The sequence below is a fragment of the Haemaphysalis longicornis genome, unplaced genomic scaffold (genome assembly GCF_048455015.1).
Source record: "Haemaphysalis longicornis isolate Haplotype H1 unplaced genomic scaffold, Haemaphysalis longicornis Haplotype H1 scaffold_4, whole genome shotgun sequence".
Classification (NCBI taxonomy): domain Eukaryota; kingdom Metazoa; phylum Arthropoda; class Arachnida; order Ixodida; family Ixodidae; genus Haemaphysalis; species Haemaphysalis longicornis.
In genome coordinates, this window is record NW_027526361.1 from 59530933 (window position 1) to 59549157 (window position 18225).

At 45.9% G+C, this 18225-nt stretch overlaps 1 protein-coding gene across 1 annotated transcript; it reads right to left on the bottom strand.

Annotated features, from left to right (window-relative positions):
- Positions 1–14148: 14148 nt before the first annotated feature.
- Positions 14149–17788, bottom strand: LOC144180371 (uncharacterized). The gene is made up of 3 exons (XM_077708733.1): positions 17315–17788; positions 17047–17254; positions 14149–15346 (listed from the first exon to the last, which is right to left on the bottom strand). The coding sequence occupies exons 1-3, from the start codon at positions 17786–17788 to the stop codon at positions 14946–14948; spliced, it is 1083 nt and encodes a 360-aa protein (XP_077564859.1). The 3' UTR covers positions 14149–14945.
- Positions 17789–18225: the final 437 nt, after the last annotated feature.

Below are 18225 nucleotides of genomic sequence, written 5' to 3' on the forward strand. Positions count from 1 at the left end.
ACGGTTGGTCGCTAAAGGTGTTGGATTAGCTTACATTTCATGCACGTTCCGTAACTCATTTAAACATTTTACGCATTTTTTTTCTTTTCATTTTTATGGCGTCCATTTGTGGTATTTTCGGACCAAAAACTGAAGCGCGCGATTTCTCTGAAAAAAAATTATTGGCTAAACTAGCTTCGCCTATTGGCCCTACGGTTTGCGTTGTGTACGTATATTTTTAAGAATTGGTTGCAAATAATGAAGAAAGAACCGGAAACTTATTCTACTGATGCTACTTAGTTGCTCTGGCGTTCACTTGCCGACTCGGGCGCTGCAGCTTCCGGTTTCTTCGCCCGCTCATGTTGGCCCTGGGCTTGTGGGCTTGGCCCGCGGACTATTTATGAAAACGTCGCCTCTTAAATTGGCCTTGCAATCCTGTAATCACCGATAATATACGTCAGACGCTGTACACGCTTCTAATATTTAAAACCTCGGAAATTGTTTTTCTGCGAACGTTTTACGAAGTGCCCTCCTGCAGAGTCGGTGCATCACGAGTAACACAATAAAGCCGTAGGTACACATATTTAATTACTGTCTGCGAGAGCAGGTAATTGGGCTGATATGGGAATGAGTGGAATCGTTAGGAGTACATATATACGACGCTGCAATGCATGTAGTAATCGGGAGATTCACAGGAAGTTGATGTCTATATCGCCTGTCCCTTGTGTTGTCTCCTCCAGTCCTGCCGTCTTCCTTTTGCGTTTAAAGGGACCCTGCAACACTTTTTTCAATTTTTTTTTTGAAATCTTAAATGCTTGCAGAACGTAGTCAGCCAAGTCACTCAGTACTTAATTAAGGGGTCGCAAAGTACCTCAGCCAAAACTTGCTGCACTGTGCCCGTCAGGTAACTTGTAAACTCGCTCAAAAGATTTTTCTCTCTTTAACGGTCTTGACGCCCTTCGACGGCTCGAATTACGTCACTAAGGCCATGTAGCGGCCGTTGGCCGGTCTTTCTTCAGTTGCAGCAGTGAACGCTTTTCGGTAGCAACTTAAAAAAAAAAAAGCCACAAAAACAAAGCAGAAATGGGAGGCGTTTTTTTGTGCGACGAACAAATCACGCAGTGCCGCTCCGTGCTGGCGGTAACTATGGCTTTCGCAGTGGTTCCAGACGCGAAGGAAAGAGGGAAAGCGCTTATCGAAAGTGTGGCAGGGTCCCTTTAACCCTTTGACGCCCCAAACTTTATTACTTTGCTTAAGCGTGTAAGAAGTTTTTTTTTTTTTTTATGATCCTAAAGGACTCCTGACATCACAAATATGAAATCAGAAAAAAAAATTGTTTCAGTAAAACGGACACTAGGACACACTGGGAAACACTGGGCACTGGCTGCCCGTATATCACATGAACAAGAGAGCCTTGAACCTTGATCACCATGATTTATGGTCCAAATGAAGACAACAACGTAAAATTTGTATTGCTTTCGTATCTAATAACAATGAAACTGAACAACTTCGGTTACCTGTCACTAGCCCATTGAGCCACCCGGGCTCGATGCGAGTTGGCACCCTTAAACAAAAATTTTTTAGCCACCGGAAGTACGGGCTGCCCTCTTTGCCTTAATTTTTGAAGGTCCGGGATCCTTGTCTGTCGATAGATGGTGTTAAATGCTAGAAAAATCACAAAGTGCGAGAGAAAAAAAAATTGTTCGAGTTGGGCATCAAAGGGTTAAGGTGGACCATTCTAAAGCCGTACGCGCGTGCTCTTTATGCGCGCGTTCGACTGTGGTAATAGAGAGTTTTAGCAGTACGTTCGTTACGTTCGTTACGTTGCTACCGTTGCTACCGGGTTTACCGGGACCCGACTGCGCATGCGCCAGTTGTTCCGTGCGCGGCCGGCGTCTCTCCCTGCGCTGTTTCCGTGTTACCGTAACTTACGTAACATGGTGGCCAGCCGTGCTCCGTAAGCGGCTTTTACGGAGGTGAACAGAGCCGATCCACAGTCACGCGGAAGTGGGATCCCCAACTACATCCGCTATAGACGTCAGCGCCTCCTGAGTTGAAGATTTGATCTAAGTGATGATCGGGCCTAGTAGTTTTTGGGTTCGAAGTTAATCGGCGTTGTTCTCTGTGTTGTTCTCCTCCACGTGTACGGTGTGTACGGCGCGCGACCATGCCTTCACCTGCGCTCGCTCTGGTGCCTTCGCCGCCGCCGCAGCCGCTGCCTCAAAATGCGTCCGGACGAGCGCGATTCTCCACTCGTGATGACATTGCCATCCTGTTAGAAGTAATCAACATCAATCCGTTCTCTGAACCTGCCCGGTGGTTCGAGCTGGTGAACCGGGTGAACATTCTGCTGAAGCGGTCCTACACAGTGAGGAGCGTGCGGGAGAGGGTGGACCTCATCAGTGGACATTTTGTGGCCAACGAGAGGAAGACCCTCCAAAAGTAAGTAGACGCGATTTTTGGCCATTATTTTTCACGCTGTGTCTGGAGTGCCGTCCGACGGTACTATAAGCATAGGCTGCGTCTAATCTCACGGCAGCCGTGAGAATGACCTCCGAGAAATTCTAACGGCAGTTTCCTTAAAAAGCTGGATGACCTAAAATTTGCTGAATACCTCCAAACTTAACCCAACGTAACCTCCAAGCTCAATAATCTCCAAACGTTACCTCCAAGCGTAACTTAACATAACCTAACCTAACGTAACCTAACCAAACGTATCATAAACTACCCTAATCCAACCCAATTCCAACAAACCTAACCTAACCCAGCCCAACAACACTCAATCTATATGAAACCTCATCCAACCCATTCCAGAAGTCTTCTGTGGGGATCTCTTGATATAGTAATAACCAGAATTAAAAAAGAAAAAAGCATAAACAAAATCGCGAGTGAAAACTTCAGAAATTCTGAAAGCTAAAAAAAAAAAGCCCCCCTTACTGGATTTGAACCTGGGCCTTCTGGTTAAAAAAAGCAAGTGCGACACTACAGCGCAATGGGAGCAGCTGTCGAACGAGTTTTTACGAAATATTTGTCCACCGAATCTGTGGGTGGCGTGCTTAGCCAATCATAGGCAACTGCCATGAGAAATTACTATCGGCAATTCTCATGGTTGCCGTGATAATAGACACACATATGGACAACCTGCGTTTTGTAAAACAAATGCCACATTTGGAACTACATCGCTCATACTAACGGAAAGCTAAGTAACCTAATCTAAACCAACGTAAAACGACCTAACGAAGAGAAAGCAATCATTTAAAACTGCGGGCTAAGCCATGAAAACTGTAGTTCAATTTCAAGGCGAAACAAGCAAAACAAGAGGCAGGAGCTGATTTTGAGCCACCATCCTTGGAATGAAGGAGCTAAAACAGAACCCCCACACCACACCAACAGATGGTTCGGAGAAAAGGAAGGGGGGGAGTAGCATAGTGCTAAATATTCGAATGTCGTCGGATAGTGCTCTAGCCATGCCTGCAGTAAGGCCCTTGGCCTGCAGTGCTGAGCTAAAGGACTGCACTCTAGACACTGCGTATTTTTTATCCCCAACGTTGCATTGTAATTGGCAAAACTCTATTGTACATACAGATCGGGCACGGAGGAAGAATATTCTGAACGAGACCGCCTCCTGCAACAAGTGGTTGACCTCATGAAAGAATGCGGCCACAAAATTAAGAAGCCGATAACGCGAAAGAGGAAGCCACTGCAAACTCTCCAGGCGCAAGAGTACGAGTCAAGTTGCGTCACGGGGACCGGCTCGCAGACGACGCACTTGCAGAGAGCCGACGCTGTCGCCTACCGCGACTCGCAGAGCATGGGCTTCGAGGAGGACGCACCGGAGGAGCAGGAAGGTGAGATACTCTTAAAAATAAGTGGGAATATGTTGCCTACGATGATGATGAAATAGACGTTTCAAACGGCGGCGATCATCATCCTGATCATCACCCCGACTAGCACTGACCTTCTTGTTCTTGGGAATTTCGTCTCCCAGTTGCATTTTCGGCCGATGTCGAGAAGGGAGGGAGGGTGGGGCTGAGTTGGGTGGCTTCAACTTGATAATTGTTTCCAGGTTGACCTCTTTGTTGTTCATGGGTTGGCCTCTCCTTTTGTTTGTTTGCAGGTAATGGTTGAAATTGGCTCCTTAGTTTTAACGCGTTTCTCTTTCGCTTTCTTGTTTTTCTTCCCCTTGCAAAAAATACTTGTCACACGTTGGGGGAGGGGGGTCAACTATTTGGTTCAATCTTCACTTTTGCTCCTTTTTTATTGCACCATTTTTGCCCAGACAACCTTTTTCTTAATTTTTATGTTATCTGTTGAAGGTTCTTCAGACAGCATGGCCTGGTGTAGCAAAAATGCACCTTCAGCGTTTGAAGCACTGGTTAGTCGAGCTTCATGAAGTGATTAAAAAAAAAACAGTTCCGGAGTTTTTGCAGCCGCCCCTTTCCATAGGGGCGATTTCCCGTGCAGCCAGGTGAACTTCCCAAGCATTGTAGTCCCACACAAGGGCCGAGCGCCAGGCCGGGGAATCGCTTGTACCTATTTTACCGGTAGGTGCCCGGCGCCACCAAGGCACACGAACGCACATGGTGCCTTCCACAGCCACGGTGGATGCTCAACTCGCAACTGCCTGTGGCAGGACATGCCGCCAGACTTTTTCACCCCCGGCAATGGCGCAACGCAGCATAATTGCCGGGGGCCCCGCCAGATGGACAAGGGTCAGGGGCCCCTCGATAGGGTAAAGGCAGCTTTCCAGACGTGGAATCCCCTTTGAAGGGTCCGCACTCGACCAGGGACGCCTGTACCTATTAAAGAAACCGGTTACGACTCCTTCCACCGGGGCATTTCCCGACAAAGTCGGGTAACTTCCCAAGCACAAGATCCCCTGAGCAGGGGGTGCTTGTACCAATTTTTACTGGTTGGTGCTTAGCGGTACCGAAGTACCTCCCACATTCTCGTACCCCATGGTACAAACCGACGTGGTGGAACGGTTTCCAATCAATCAATCAATCAATCTTTTTATTTCAACAACGTCTGTGTTGGGGACCGTGAAAACAAGCCACCAAACGGGCTTGACAGGGTCCACGGCCCTGTGTACAAGGCAAAACGGCAGCAGCGGCTTGCTGCCAACATAAGCATGCACATACTTTAACACATGCAAAGTTACAATACATGGATATTAAAAACACAAATCCCATCGCAAGAAGATACGTGTACGAGGCCCTCACAGGGCAGAGAAATTCACTTCCTAAAGTTTTACTGCCAGCTGCATATAACACAGCACAGAAGCAGAGCAATCTGCATTTTTTATTTTATTGTACTAAGGTCCCACAGCGGGTGTGCTGAAGAACATTGGGGCAGTTTCTGGGCATGTGTTAAGTAATCAGAGCAAGAGCAGGATGAAAAATGAGCGTAGATGGGATAAAAGCTAATTGTTTTTGTCTTTTCCATGCCCTATATATGCCTAATATGACTCAACCAAATTGCTTCACAATTTCTTATAGCTCGTTTTTGTAGATAGCCCCTCCGTCAGTCCTCAGTCCCAAAAACCAGAGTCGTCTTCCTTTGACCTTACAATGATTGTTACATTTTGTTTGTGTGATGTAGTATAGCGGTTTTCTTTTTCAGTTTTATATAATAATCTGCTTGCTTGTAGTAGGCTTGTAACAGAAAATGAAAATACTTTTTTGAGAATTATTACTTTAAGAATGGGAAGAATAATTGGCAGCACTACCATAAAGGCAGCCCCATTATATAACCACTGACTAAAGTGCAGTGTATTCCTGAAATGATGCTACTGCCACTTGTGCATGAATGCAAAAGCAAAAGATCACAAACTGCTACACAACAAACTCGCTGATTGTCTCTCCATTGCAGGGAATGGCGCCCAAGTTACAGTGTTTGACCTCATCAACCAGATGTGCACAGGGCAGCCAGATGTTGAGGAGGATGGCCCATCACAAAGGGCAACCGAAAGTCCCCCTGCTGAAGAACCCCCCACTCCACCTGAAACCAGAGCTGCCACAGGCCCTCCTCCTGCACAACCCCCATCTCCAGCTGAAACCAGACCTCCCATCACGCCCCCGCCAACAATGCAGACTCCATCGGTTGTGCGGACGGCACCAATGCGTGGTATGAAAACAATTGTCTGAAGTGAAGCATATTGCAGCTATAGGTACTGGACAGCACCCAGAGGGCGACACAGAGCTCGCAACACCCAGTGCCACCTTCCGCAGATATGGCTAGAATACTTGCTTTGTGTACTACAACGGCTACACAAAGGAGTGAACTTGCACTGTCAGCTTGACATTGTAGCTTGGCACATTCAGTATCGTTTGTGGTTTAATTTCCTTAATATGTGCATAAATCATACATTCACTGATCTGGCAAAGTCATTGTGGTTATTTATGCTTTGCAGGCCGCACCACAGAACGACGGCTAGAGCCATGTACAAGTATGCCATGCAGGCTGCCAATGGCGTTCCACTGGCGAGTCTTTCGTCACGAGTGACACTCTTCGCTGAAGCGACAATGGCAGTCTTTATGCCATAAGCAACATGTTAAACACTTTCCACTGGGTAGCAGCACAAGTTAACCATTTTCACAGGATGTAGGAAAAAATTTTGCTACCCTAATAAAAGTCGGTAGGAACACCACCAGAAAATTTAAAGGTGGAATTAAATGAGTCAAACCCTGTTGGTGAGCCCTTAGCAACATTTTTAATCAGTATCCAATGGTTCACACACCGCCTAGAATTCGTGAGGCACTTGTTTTAATGCTTAGTCTGTGTTTTCCATGTTGATAGCTGCCATCACATTGTACGCTCTGACAGGCTACTTTTGAATAGTCATGCTGTAACAATAAGATTTATTCAATGCTGCACTGAAGCTGTGCCGTCTACAGAATATTGATTTCAGGAGCGTGAGGCTCTTACATGACACATTAGTGCGACTTTGTTGTTGTTTAATTGCACTTTTATTGTTTCCTAACTCATTGGTAATGATATTTTGTGCAGGTGGGCCAAGGCAGAATATGGTGGTAATGGAATATTTGCAGAGGCGTGGATGCCAGGATGCAGATCAGGCCACTAGGCGTAATGCCTACGAGGAAAGGCTCCTTGCCTTTAAGGAGACGAGGCATGGTGACGAAATGCGGGATAGAATGGAGGAGCGAAGAATGTGGGCGGACGCTCAAGCAGAAGAGCGCCGCATCAGGGCGGAAGAGTGGCGTGAAGAACAGCGCATCAGGGCCGAGGAGCGTGCTGAGGAACGCCGCATCAGGGCCGAGGAGCGGGCAGAGGAACGCCGCATCAGGGCCGAGGAGCGGGCAGAGGAGCAGCGTGCCCGGGCCGAGGTGCTGCAGATCCTGGCTGAAGAACGTCGGTCTTTTGCTGCTCAGCAGGAAACGCACCTGAAACTCATACAGACTCTGGTTGAGAGCATCAAAAAGTGAGGGATCATGCAAACTGTGCTGGTGGCTTTCCCCCCTTCCCCCTCATTTTTTTTTATATCCTTTCCATTGAATACTCACAGCTGAACAATTCTTGTATTTATTTTAAGTACCCAAGACATGTTATGTGGTTTTTAAAGGAGCCATGAAGAGAAAATGCAAGTTGGTTTTATTCGAAAGATTTCGTGTTTTATAGTGCCCCCAGCGCTTGTCCGGATACAAACGGTGCTTTATTCACTGAGAAATTAAACAATTTAGGTTAAAATTTTGATTTTCCCACTCAATCGTGCGTTTTCGTGGTCCCAAGTGACATCAACGGAACCGACCGCTCTGCAGCCTAGAGTACCTTCATTCACGCATCCGCCGTACAGGGTAGAGACACGTAACGCTGGCGCCGCCATGTTCGGTTGCTCGCTCGCCGCCGAAGCAAGTCATTGTGTCAAAACCGCGCTAAAATTATCGCCGCAACGCGGTTTACTGAAGAAGTTTGAATCATATTGTCTGTTTCGCGTTGCTAGGTCTCGTGGGAAACGAAAAGAATAACGCGTTGAGCCCGTTGGCCCAATTGCGGCGGCACGGGACCGTTCAAAAATTGTCTCCACCCTGTACAGCGGTGTTGGTTTGTTCCCGCGTTTCTTTACGTTCCGTAACCTAGATGGCGCCACCATACCGTGGCAAGCGTTTGGTTTTTTTTTGCCCACATTTAAACCTGGCTTGTTTTTGTTCTGGGAGAAAATATTCGTTCCCTGAAACAGTGCTCGCTCGACAAGTGGGGTCACGTAAGACACCGTTGCTTGCGTCAATCGGCCAGTGTCGTCTGCGACAACCCCAAGCCCCGTAGTGCTGTGCAGCTAAACCAAAGCATGCTGTGCGCAGTACGAACAGCAGAACGCATCAGTACTTCTATGTTTACATGTGCTTTCGTAACTTCCACTGTTTGTCCCATCATTCTTATTGCTTTGTAAAGAATGTGCCCTAAATTTAAGCGCAAATCGCTCGTTCGTCTAGTTTGTAAGCTCTACCTAATTTGCGTCTGCTTCTGCCAGCCTCCGCCAATCGCAGAGCTTAGCCCATGTGACATCACAGGTTCTGTTGCGGGAAATGAGCTGGTGGGTCGCATGACCATTCCCATTTTTCCTAATTATGTAGCTTATTTGAGCGAAGTTTACGTTAAAAGTGGTGTCAGTATGATTCTAACGAGACAATCTTTTGAATGAACCAAACTTGTGTTTTCTCTTCATGGCTCCTTTAATACATACAGTGGAACCCCGCTGATACGTCCCCCGCACTTGTGACAGATCACCTCAATCCCGGCAAACTCTCCATAGAGACAATGCATTAAAAACCCCGATGATATGACGCTCGGGTGCACGCGGTCCGCTTCATAGGACGGAGCCTGGAGACGAAGGGTGGAGACACGTATACGATGACACCGCCCTTTTGGGTCACTCGCTGGCCGCCGCAGCAAGTCACTGTAGCAAGACCGCGCTATAATTTTCGCCGCAATACGGCTTACTCGTGAAGTTTGAATTATCTATTTCACCTTGCTTGGTCGTATGTGAAACAAAAACAGCTATGCGTTGAGCACTTTCACCGAACAGCGGCGGTGCGGGACCATTCAAAGGGTGTCTTGTTTTTTTTTTCACTTGGGAATCAGCTAAAGGTTCGCAAATCACGCGAGAACGCGCTAAATATAGTAGTTTAAATAAGTTGTTAGCCCACCTGTCGCGTGAGACCGTCTACTAGGCCAGCATTTACCCACACCCTGGTCGTACGACACCCTGGTCATACGACGCTTTCTCACGGTCCTTTGAAAGTCGTATAATCGGGGTTCCACTGTATAATGTTTTTTTTCATAGCACCACAGACTATTCTGTTCTGAGAGAAGGGAGGCATTTACTTGGCAGGGGTGCTAGTCAACTATTGTCTTTTGTCAACATTTGCAACAAAAGCAGCAGATTTTTTCTCCCTGCCAGGTCTATAATGAATAGGTTTCCTAGTACTAATGGCTGTGCTGGCTGTGTTGTTTCACAGCTTGTCACCCAAATAAGCTCAAACCAGGTCCTTGCGTGGCAGTACAGAGGATACTAGCTTGTGTGAATAATTTAAAACATGCCCTTCAGTGGCCGCTCTTACCCACCTCTCCTATTTCTTTCATTGGTTAGGTTGGGCAAGCAGCCAGATTTGTTCTCCCACAAGATAAAAAGTTTTATTCTTTTTTTTTAAATGAGTCAAATCCACCTAAAGTGAACTTGAGAAGAAATTGCAATATTGTTACCAGAAATAAATGCAACGCTGTCAAAGCCACGTATGTTTCACATGTAAACTAGGGGAAGTGTAAGGCCACAAGTAATTAAAAATAGTGCAGTGAATTTGAGCAATAAGTTTGCATTTGGCTCACATTGAATTGAAACATTCAAGTTGATGCGGCATTCCCATGAGAACTTTATTTAAATTGACTTTCAAGAATGGTACGATGGACTTTTGGAGGGAATAGGCATCAAAAGTATGCAACAACAGGGCTTCAGGAACAGTAGAACTATACTTGAATAGCGGGAAAGTCCTCTTAGCTGCATTAGCAGCTCGTTTCAAATTCTTCCGTGGGATCATTTTTTTTTCACCTTTATGAAGTGGCTCATACCCTCAGAGGCCATCTGAATTCATAAGCCAACTCCAAAAAGCAAAAAAAAAAAGCCTCCTTAAAACACTTACAAAACAGGCTGAACAGTCACACCAAAGAAAACTCCCACTGGGAAAATGAGTTTCGCTCATTTTGATTGCCGCCACAGCAGGATCTGGCTTATTTTCAATAGAAACACAGTCTGTGTATACGTTTGCAGGGAATTATTTCACCTCTTTTCTTGCCTACTCTTTTTTTTTTTTTTTTAGGGGAAAATTGCCGAGCTTCTGTAGTCTCTGTAGTTTTATCTGACTGAGTTGTGGTTTGAAAATTTGGCTCTTTTTAAAAAAAAAAAGTGTTCAGCTGGTGTGTAACAATCAGTAGTGTCAGTATTTGCAGCACAAGAACAGTCTCCCTTCTCAAAGAACCAGTAGTGAACACAGAACTCTCTGTGGTCGTTCTGCATAACTGCATTTGCAAAGGTGTGTTCAAATGGGAAACGCAGTTGAATAGGACCCCTTTTTTTACCATTACAACTCATATTGTCTTTCATGGTTAGTGATGCATCAATGAATTTATTTTTTCCCCTTTGCAATGATTGTAATCTACATTGTAGCTCAACCATTTTGCTTTGTAGTGATGCATTCTGTTCTAGTCAATGTTTTCATTTTGTTTTCTGTCACACTTTACAAATATTGTCATTTTCAGCAATGTGCGTATTCCTATGCATTTGTCTCAATTTTTTTGGGTGGTGTGTTATGCTTAATTAAGTATGTACTCTCTTCAGAGCTTTCATCTGATTATTTGATGTGATGGTTCAATAACACTGGCTAGAAATGACACTGTGTAATGGAGTTGTGCCAGCAAGATGGCCATTGTCACCACAGAACATTTGATACTTTTTATCAGGCTTTCAAGTGTGTTCTTGCCAGTAGCTCATGTTCATTATTCTGTATGTGTGCCACCACCAGACAAAAATAAAATTGTGTGGGATGCTACAAGGTGTCCCACTGAGGTTGCACACACAGGACTGTTCATTTCTTTTGTGTGCCTCTTTTACAGAAATTAACACCCAGCAAAACCAAGGGGTTATCAGCAATTTAAAATGAGGTTAATATTCAAAGAAATAAGTAGAGGCTTGTAAATATGACAACCTTTGAACAATTTGCTAATAGTTTACTTTTCCACCACACACCAGTGGCTTTGCCATAGGGCACATGCTTTTGTGTTAGCTTTGTCGCATGACGTTGCAGCACTGTAAGAAAGCCTCTGTGATGAGGAAACTGAGAACAAAGCTTTTTTAATTTCAAGATTAGGAGCATGTGAAAATAAGCAAATCTCACGAATTTACTTTAGCACTCATAAACTGAACAATTTGTTTTCAGTGTCACTTTTTTTGGCGCAACTCGAAGGAGCAATTAAGAAATTTGGGCTAGTTTTTAGTGCTGGCTTCTATTGTGTCACTTATACAATTTCAGTCACTGTGATGTCAAATTTGGGTTCCTCAATATTTGACATTTTTTGTTTAAAAATATTTGGTGGCTGAAATAGAGCTGTGTTAGGAAAATGCAAATTTTTATTTTCGAGAGAAACACCCCCTTAAGCTTTAAACAGCATAAGTTTGCTGCAGTATAATTGCACTATCTCAATAAATTGTGTTCTCTTCGAAATGGCTTCTACTTTTCATTTACCAGTGCTACATGACCACGACTACAGCGCAGGAAAGAGATGCAGAAACAAGAAAGGACATACACAGTGCTGACTCTCAACTGAATGTTTAATGTAGTGGAAACATTTATACCAGTAAAAAACACTGAAAGAACAAAACTATATAAATGTACACCACGAAGACAACTGTTGTATTGCAATTGTGAAAGGGCCACACTGATGTTGAAGTTACAGTATGCTGATAGGGTCTCCGTCCCTGATGTAGCCCGATGTCACATTCACATTTGGCAGCATTCCAAGTACACACTGGCAAGCCACAGATCTATTCAAGACCACCACCCCTAAAGAAAATGCGTATCTTCTTGCATTACATTCAAGGACACTCCCTTCGACTGGCACGCAGCAGCCAAAGCCTGCTTTATAAAGGTAAAAGAGCTTCTGTTCTTGCCCAAAGTATTGCACATGTTTGATCCAGCACTCCCACTTGGTACTCATGCTTCTGTGTATGGGTTAGGTGTAGATTTGCAATAGAGAGACGGGCAGCGCATTCACAGTCTCATTTGCGTCAAGAACATTGACAGACCGAAAGGAGGTAGCTACTTCCGACCGTGAAGCTTTAGCATATGTCTGGGCACGTGACAAATGGCATGTGTATTTATGGGGACAACGTTTCACGCTACCGATGGATGGATCACTGTGCGTTACTGGCATTGCTGTCTACTCGGAGCACCAGGCAACAACCTTTTCGGATTGCAAGGTGGTCAGAACGACTCCTTCGATAGACCTACAAGGTGGAGTACAAGAAAGGGTTGGAAAACAAGGTCCCAGATGTTTTCTCGTGCCTGCCAGTTTCTGCAGTCATCGATCGATCAGCCAATTCCGTTGCCACAGCAAGACACTTCCGCTGAGGAAAAGGTTGTCCTCCTTGTTGAGCCGCTTTGCATAGCCAGAGGAATTTGAGCAAGCCACCCATGATGACGCTACCTTGGAAGGTGTCAAAGGCTACGTGGTGTCGTCTTGCCCACGCACAAGTTCCATTTCAAAGGAAGTACAGCCGTACTTGAATCTTGCAGGCAGAATTGTCTGTCCTCAATGGCTTATTCCTGCATGGAGAACGACTTGTTCCACGGTCTACCTCGCATCAGGTAGTCCCGATAACACATGAAACGCATCCTGGAATAGTTCGAATGAAGGCATGCCTGCGACAACGCTTTTGGTGACCAGGAATGGATCAGCAAGTAGAAAGTGCCACATAGAACTGCAGTGTATGCTGAAGTGCCTATAAAAGCGCCAAGACCACTGTTGCGCCCGTCCAACCAGTCCCACTACCCGACCGCTTGTGGCAGAAGCTGGCCATTGACATTACGGGTCCAATTGAGAAAGCTCTGCAGGAATGCAGATACACCATCTCGCTAGTTGATTACTTCTCGAATTAGCCCGACGTGAGGTTCAGCAGAGAGTTCACGAGAAGGACAATCCCCAACATTTTTGCTTCAAGTATTTTCCCAGGAGGGATACCCAGATGAAGTGGTCACCAACAATGGACCTCAGTTTTCTTCTCGAGAGGTTGCCCGGTTTCTCAAAGAGTGTGGAATTCACCGGACACACGCTTCAATATGTTACCTTGAGGCTAATGGACAGGTGCAACGCTTCAACCATGTATTTAGGAATTTATCCAGTTGGCCCTGTTGGAGCAACCTGCTTAGACATTGTTGGTAACCCGTCTCCGTCATTCTTCACTGCCCCAACCGAAGAACTTCATCAATCACATCAACAACTCACCAATCGACAGCTACAATTTGCGATCACTCAGTCAATTTGCACCTACGTTGCATCGCCCAGTGGCTTTTCATCATTGCCAACATTAAGCAGACCATTCTCGATGCTAATTTCCTAGCTTTCTACAACACTGCCATAGACGTGCTCTTTTGACACCTCATGAACATAACGTCAAGCCCTCACGTTTCACATGGCTTATGTACTGACAACCTGTAAACACCTAATCTTTTGAATAAAATAAACCTGTACAGTAACCTCATTATAACAAATACCGATATAGCGAATTATCGGCTATAGCGAACTGACTACAATCTTTGGTTGGTCACACTTTATTTCAATGGCACTTATTCTTTTATAACGAAACTGAAACCATGAGCAGCGCGCGATATCGGATATAACAAATATTTGACCAGGAGGCTGAGAAGCTACTTGTAAAAACCCTTCGGCATCTGAAACTGCGGAAGTATAAAGGCCTTTTTGTTCGTGGACACTGGGACAAACTCCATACTGCTCGTGCTGTGAATACCCACCAAATGATCACATCCTTCATCAAACAAATAAAGACGCAGGCCTGTTTTGCCAAGTGAACCTTGTTTTGTTGTACTTTCACGTACTCATGTTCCGGCTCATTCAGCTTGAAATGCAACATGGACAAAGGTAAGGATTACCTTGTTACAGTGAGTTGGAAGCCTAAAACGTGCATTTTTATATCAAGTATTTTTGTGCGAGCCACATTGTTTATTTGTTACAGCCGGTTTTTACCCCTACTGTTATAACAAATATCTCGGTTATAACGAACTAATTTGCTGTCCCAACACTACTTCGTTCTAACGAGGTTCGACTGTATTTTGTCATCATGCCCCTTGTAAACCCTCCACATGCTGGGAATGTGCCGCCACCATATTACCTCTGGGGCTGTTTGTCCTTAAACTTCAACAAGTGCCCAGCTTACACCCACTGCATTCAACAAATGTGCTCTCGCGGTCATGGACTGAAAGAAGCAGATAACTGTTGTATCCTACAAGCACTGCTTACCAGATGCAGAAATTATAGGGCACCCTACCTATCTAACCACAAAAACAATGCAAGTCTGGCATTGTAACATGCAAATTTTACAAGACTTCACTTATCTTCCCTTCTACCAACCACATAATGAAACAGTCTACTCAACACTCTCACCCGTCGCGGTGGCTCAGTGGCTAAGGCGTTGCACTGCTGAGCACGAGGTTGCGGGTTCGATTCCCGGCCGCGGCGGCCGCTTTTCTGATGGAGGTGAAAAGCAAAAACGCCCGTGTGTACGAGATTTCGGCGCACGTTAAAGATCCCCGGGTGGTCAAAATTAATCCGGAGCCCTCCACTACGGCACACCTCATCGCCTGCGCTGCGTCGGCGCGTTAAACCCTACAATCAAAATCAAAAAGTAACGGACATCCTGACAATATGCCCACAACTAGTCATTAAGTACATGACGTGAATGGCACCAAGTACTCATGAAGTGCTGGAGCACTCACTCCAAAAAACTCTGTGACTTGGCTGCCATATAAGCAGGTGTGGCAGTTAGAGAGAAGGGTGGCGACTTTGTACATCCGTCCCACGTGCTGTAGCGAGAACTTTTGATTCTTGTGAAAGTCCACAAAAGCAAACTCGCCAGCCACCTTCCCGAAGCCCCACTCCACTGCTTGCCGCACGGTGCTCATGCGGCGGTTGAAGCGGGCTTCATGGGGCTGCAGGGATGCTCCTCCATAGGGCTTCATAAGAAGCGGCTTCAGCGGATAGGCCGGGTCCCCATAGATGACCAGCCTCTGGCCCTGCGCCACCTTCTCAAGGTTCTCGTAGAGCCTGGACTCCTTCAGGATACCTGAAGGAACGGAAACAAATTTTCAGCACAGTAGTTTGTTTGAAAATTGCACTAGACTTCGCAAAACTTTTCCTTGAAGCAGGAATATTTAAATTGGCTAACCCTGTTTTAGCAATTTGCTTTCCCAGAAGCAAACAATCACATCTTTTTTTGTGTGCATACTCTGCAGTTACTGTGAACCCTCAATAACTTAAACCGCTGAAAGCTTGGGAAAAATTTCAGTGACTCGGAGTTCTGAGTTGTACTTTTCCATACACAGACGCTTCCTTGAAGACTTTTCTGAAAGAGAAATGGCAATCCCACTTGTGTTGCCGCAATCCACTGAGAACCTCTTCATAACGACCCTGCTTTATATGATAGTGCTGGTAAATGTGGGAGAAGAAACACATCCTGCCCTGTGTTATGTGTTGCTTCGTCTGCCTGGGTTACGCTCTGAAGACAAACCTTGTCGATGTTCCTGGAACAAAATTATTCATTCAGTTAGAGGAACCCACCGCATGTTGATCAAGGCGGTCGTGCCCGTATAACGGCGAAGCTGCACGAAAAGCCTCACGTGGATACACATGTGGTCTGAATTTAAGCGTTATATTTTGTCGTCTGTTGTTTTTGTGATGGTACGAAGTATAATAACATGACAAAGCATGTCAGTGGATTTTGTTCAGTGAACTGTGAATGGAGTAGAAGCGGAGACACCGACCAAAAGAAACTTAAAAACAACAACAAGACGTTTCGGCTTCATTACTGAAGCGTTACTGAAACAAGGCTTCAGTAACGAAGCCAAAACGTCTTGTTGTTGTTTTAAAGTTTTTAAGTTTCTTTTGGTCGGTGTCTCCGCTTCTACTCCAACATGCTTCCCGACCAGACGGGTTTCCGTCAAACCCTCGACTTCGTGAACTGTGAATACTTGACATGTTTATTTGACTACCGACATTACCTTTCACTGACTAGTGCAGTTCAATAAAATCTGCTGCATGACAAGCACTGCTTTGTGTCCATCGTGTATTGCCTCCACATGAGCAAAACTACAATTCGGTTTTTTGCGAAGCTGAGCTTTTTTTGACACTACTTCCTTGATTCCTTGGCCACCCTCAAGGTTCGAATCAGCATTCCGTGTTTGCAATCTTACAGAAACTGCAACCTTACAGAAACCATGTCTGTTCGACAAAACTAGAGATAGAACGGAACTTAGGAACTGTAAAACAAGGCCAACACTCAACAGCAGTGCAATAATGCACTCCTCTGAGAGTACTTCGTGACATTACGAGCACATAAAAATAACAAGGTGGCTATTGCTTCAGGAAGAATGCACACATCCCCATGCATCAGCGCCATGTTATACGAATGTGCCACAACTACAGTCGAGCATGATTTGAAGGTTATCGTGGGGGCGCCGAGCAAGAACAGAAGCAGAATCTTTTTTCGCGGAGAGGGACGCATCGAACCTGTTCCTCTCACTCTTTATGTTGTTCCTTAAGCGGTCACTCCCACTTCATGTGGGACGTTTATATTTTATGCAACTGGATACTGCTGCCATACTACCGGGAATGCTTTTTATTTCTTTCCACTTCACTTTTGTTTGCTAGCACAGCACAATAGGTGGTCTATTCAATATTACAACCTCTCCACAACACACTCCAGGCCCCTTCCACATATGCATTGCATGAAAACGTTAAGCCGAGTAATAGTCGCAATTATCTCACCAGCATCATGGCGCCTTCCTTTGTACGGCCCATCTAGCTGGCAGATGATGCCGTTGGCGCACATGACGGCTTGGTACTTTACCACATGGCAGCGTTTGTGGCCCGAGAAGTACTCTTGCTGGTCCACTGTGGGTCGGCAAACACGGCGCGCCGTTCCGTCGATAAAACCCCAGCAACTCCTGAGTGGGGCACCCCTCGCATGGACGGCCTGAAACAGACGACCGCTAATTAGAAGTCCGCTCCGTGCACAAACGCAATGAATTCTCACCTCGGCAAACTCCTGCAGTCGCGACGGATTCATCCACTGATGACTTGTCATGTCAGACAGTAAGTGAGCGAAGTAGTATTCTATGTGCGCGAGCACCTTGTTCACGACACTTGATATAACTGTGCCGTGGCGCCCGAACTGCATTTCAAGTTCGCACAGCCTATTCGGGTACGCGAGGCGCCGCAGAGTCATGCAGAGAGCCTCCATGCCGGTCACCGTCACGCGTTGGGCGCTCACGACTTCATCCGGCACTCTCAGCAAAGTGCGAAGCTCGTCGATTTCGTCCCGGCCAAAGCGGAAGAGTTCGACGAACTTCATCCGCCGTATACTCGCAATGTCCAGCAGGCCGTACTGCGAAGTGTAGCATGGCGGCTCGGGCTGCTCGAGCTCCGAGGCGAGGAAATAAATGTCCTCGATTTCGCGCCACGTGAGAGCATCGAGCAGCAGCGGGTCTTGCAGCACACTGTAAGGCATGGCTGCGGTTGAGGGAGCCCCTTTTCCACGAAAGCAGGAAAGGCAAAACAGATGGTTGGCGAACAAAAACACAGTTAGCTTGCGAGCAACGCGGACGTCTTGGCTAATTGAAAACAGAAGGCACAGAAATCGAACGGACAGCCACTGAGACCGCACTGACCCACGCACGACGCAGCGTGCAGTCTAGTGCAGGTAACAGGCCCCCGCAACACGTCGCTAGCAGTCTGCTAAATTATAAATGTAACCGCAAATTGTCTTACATTGATTGGAACAACGATTGTTTACTTTGTGTAAGATTTATTTTAGATTTGCAATGCTTTAGGAGAAACTGCGTTGTTTATTTACGTATTTTTAGCGTGTGGATTTTTGCAACTACTCGGCTAATCAGCCGTGACACGGAACGAACGGTACGACGCTACGGAGTGCTAAAACACGTT

What these genes read in the sequence shown, in the direction of transcription:
- LOC144180371 (XM_077708733.1), bottom strand. Translation starts at nt 17,788, where the DNA reads ATGCCTTACAGTGTGCTGCAAGACCCGCTGCTGCTCGATGCTCTCACG. An exon ending in GACTGCAGGAGTTTGCCGAG is followed by an intron (nt 17,255 to 17,314) that starts GTGAGAATTCAT and finishes CGTCTGTTTCAG; the next exon opens with GCCGTCCATGCGAGGGGTGC. An exon ending in AGGAAGGCGCCATGATGCTG is followed by an intron (nt 15,347 to 17,046) that starts GTGAGATAATTG and finishes CCGTTCCTTCAG; the next exon opens with GTATCCTGAAGGAGTCCAGG.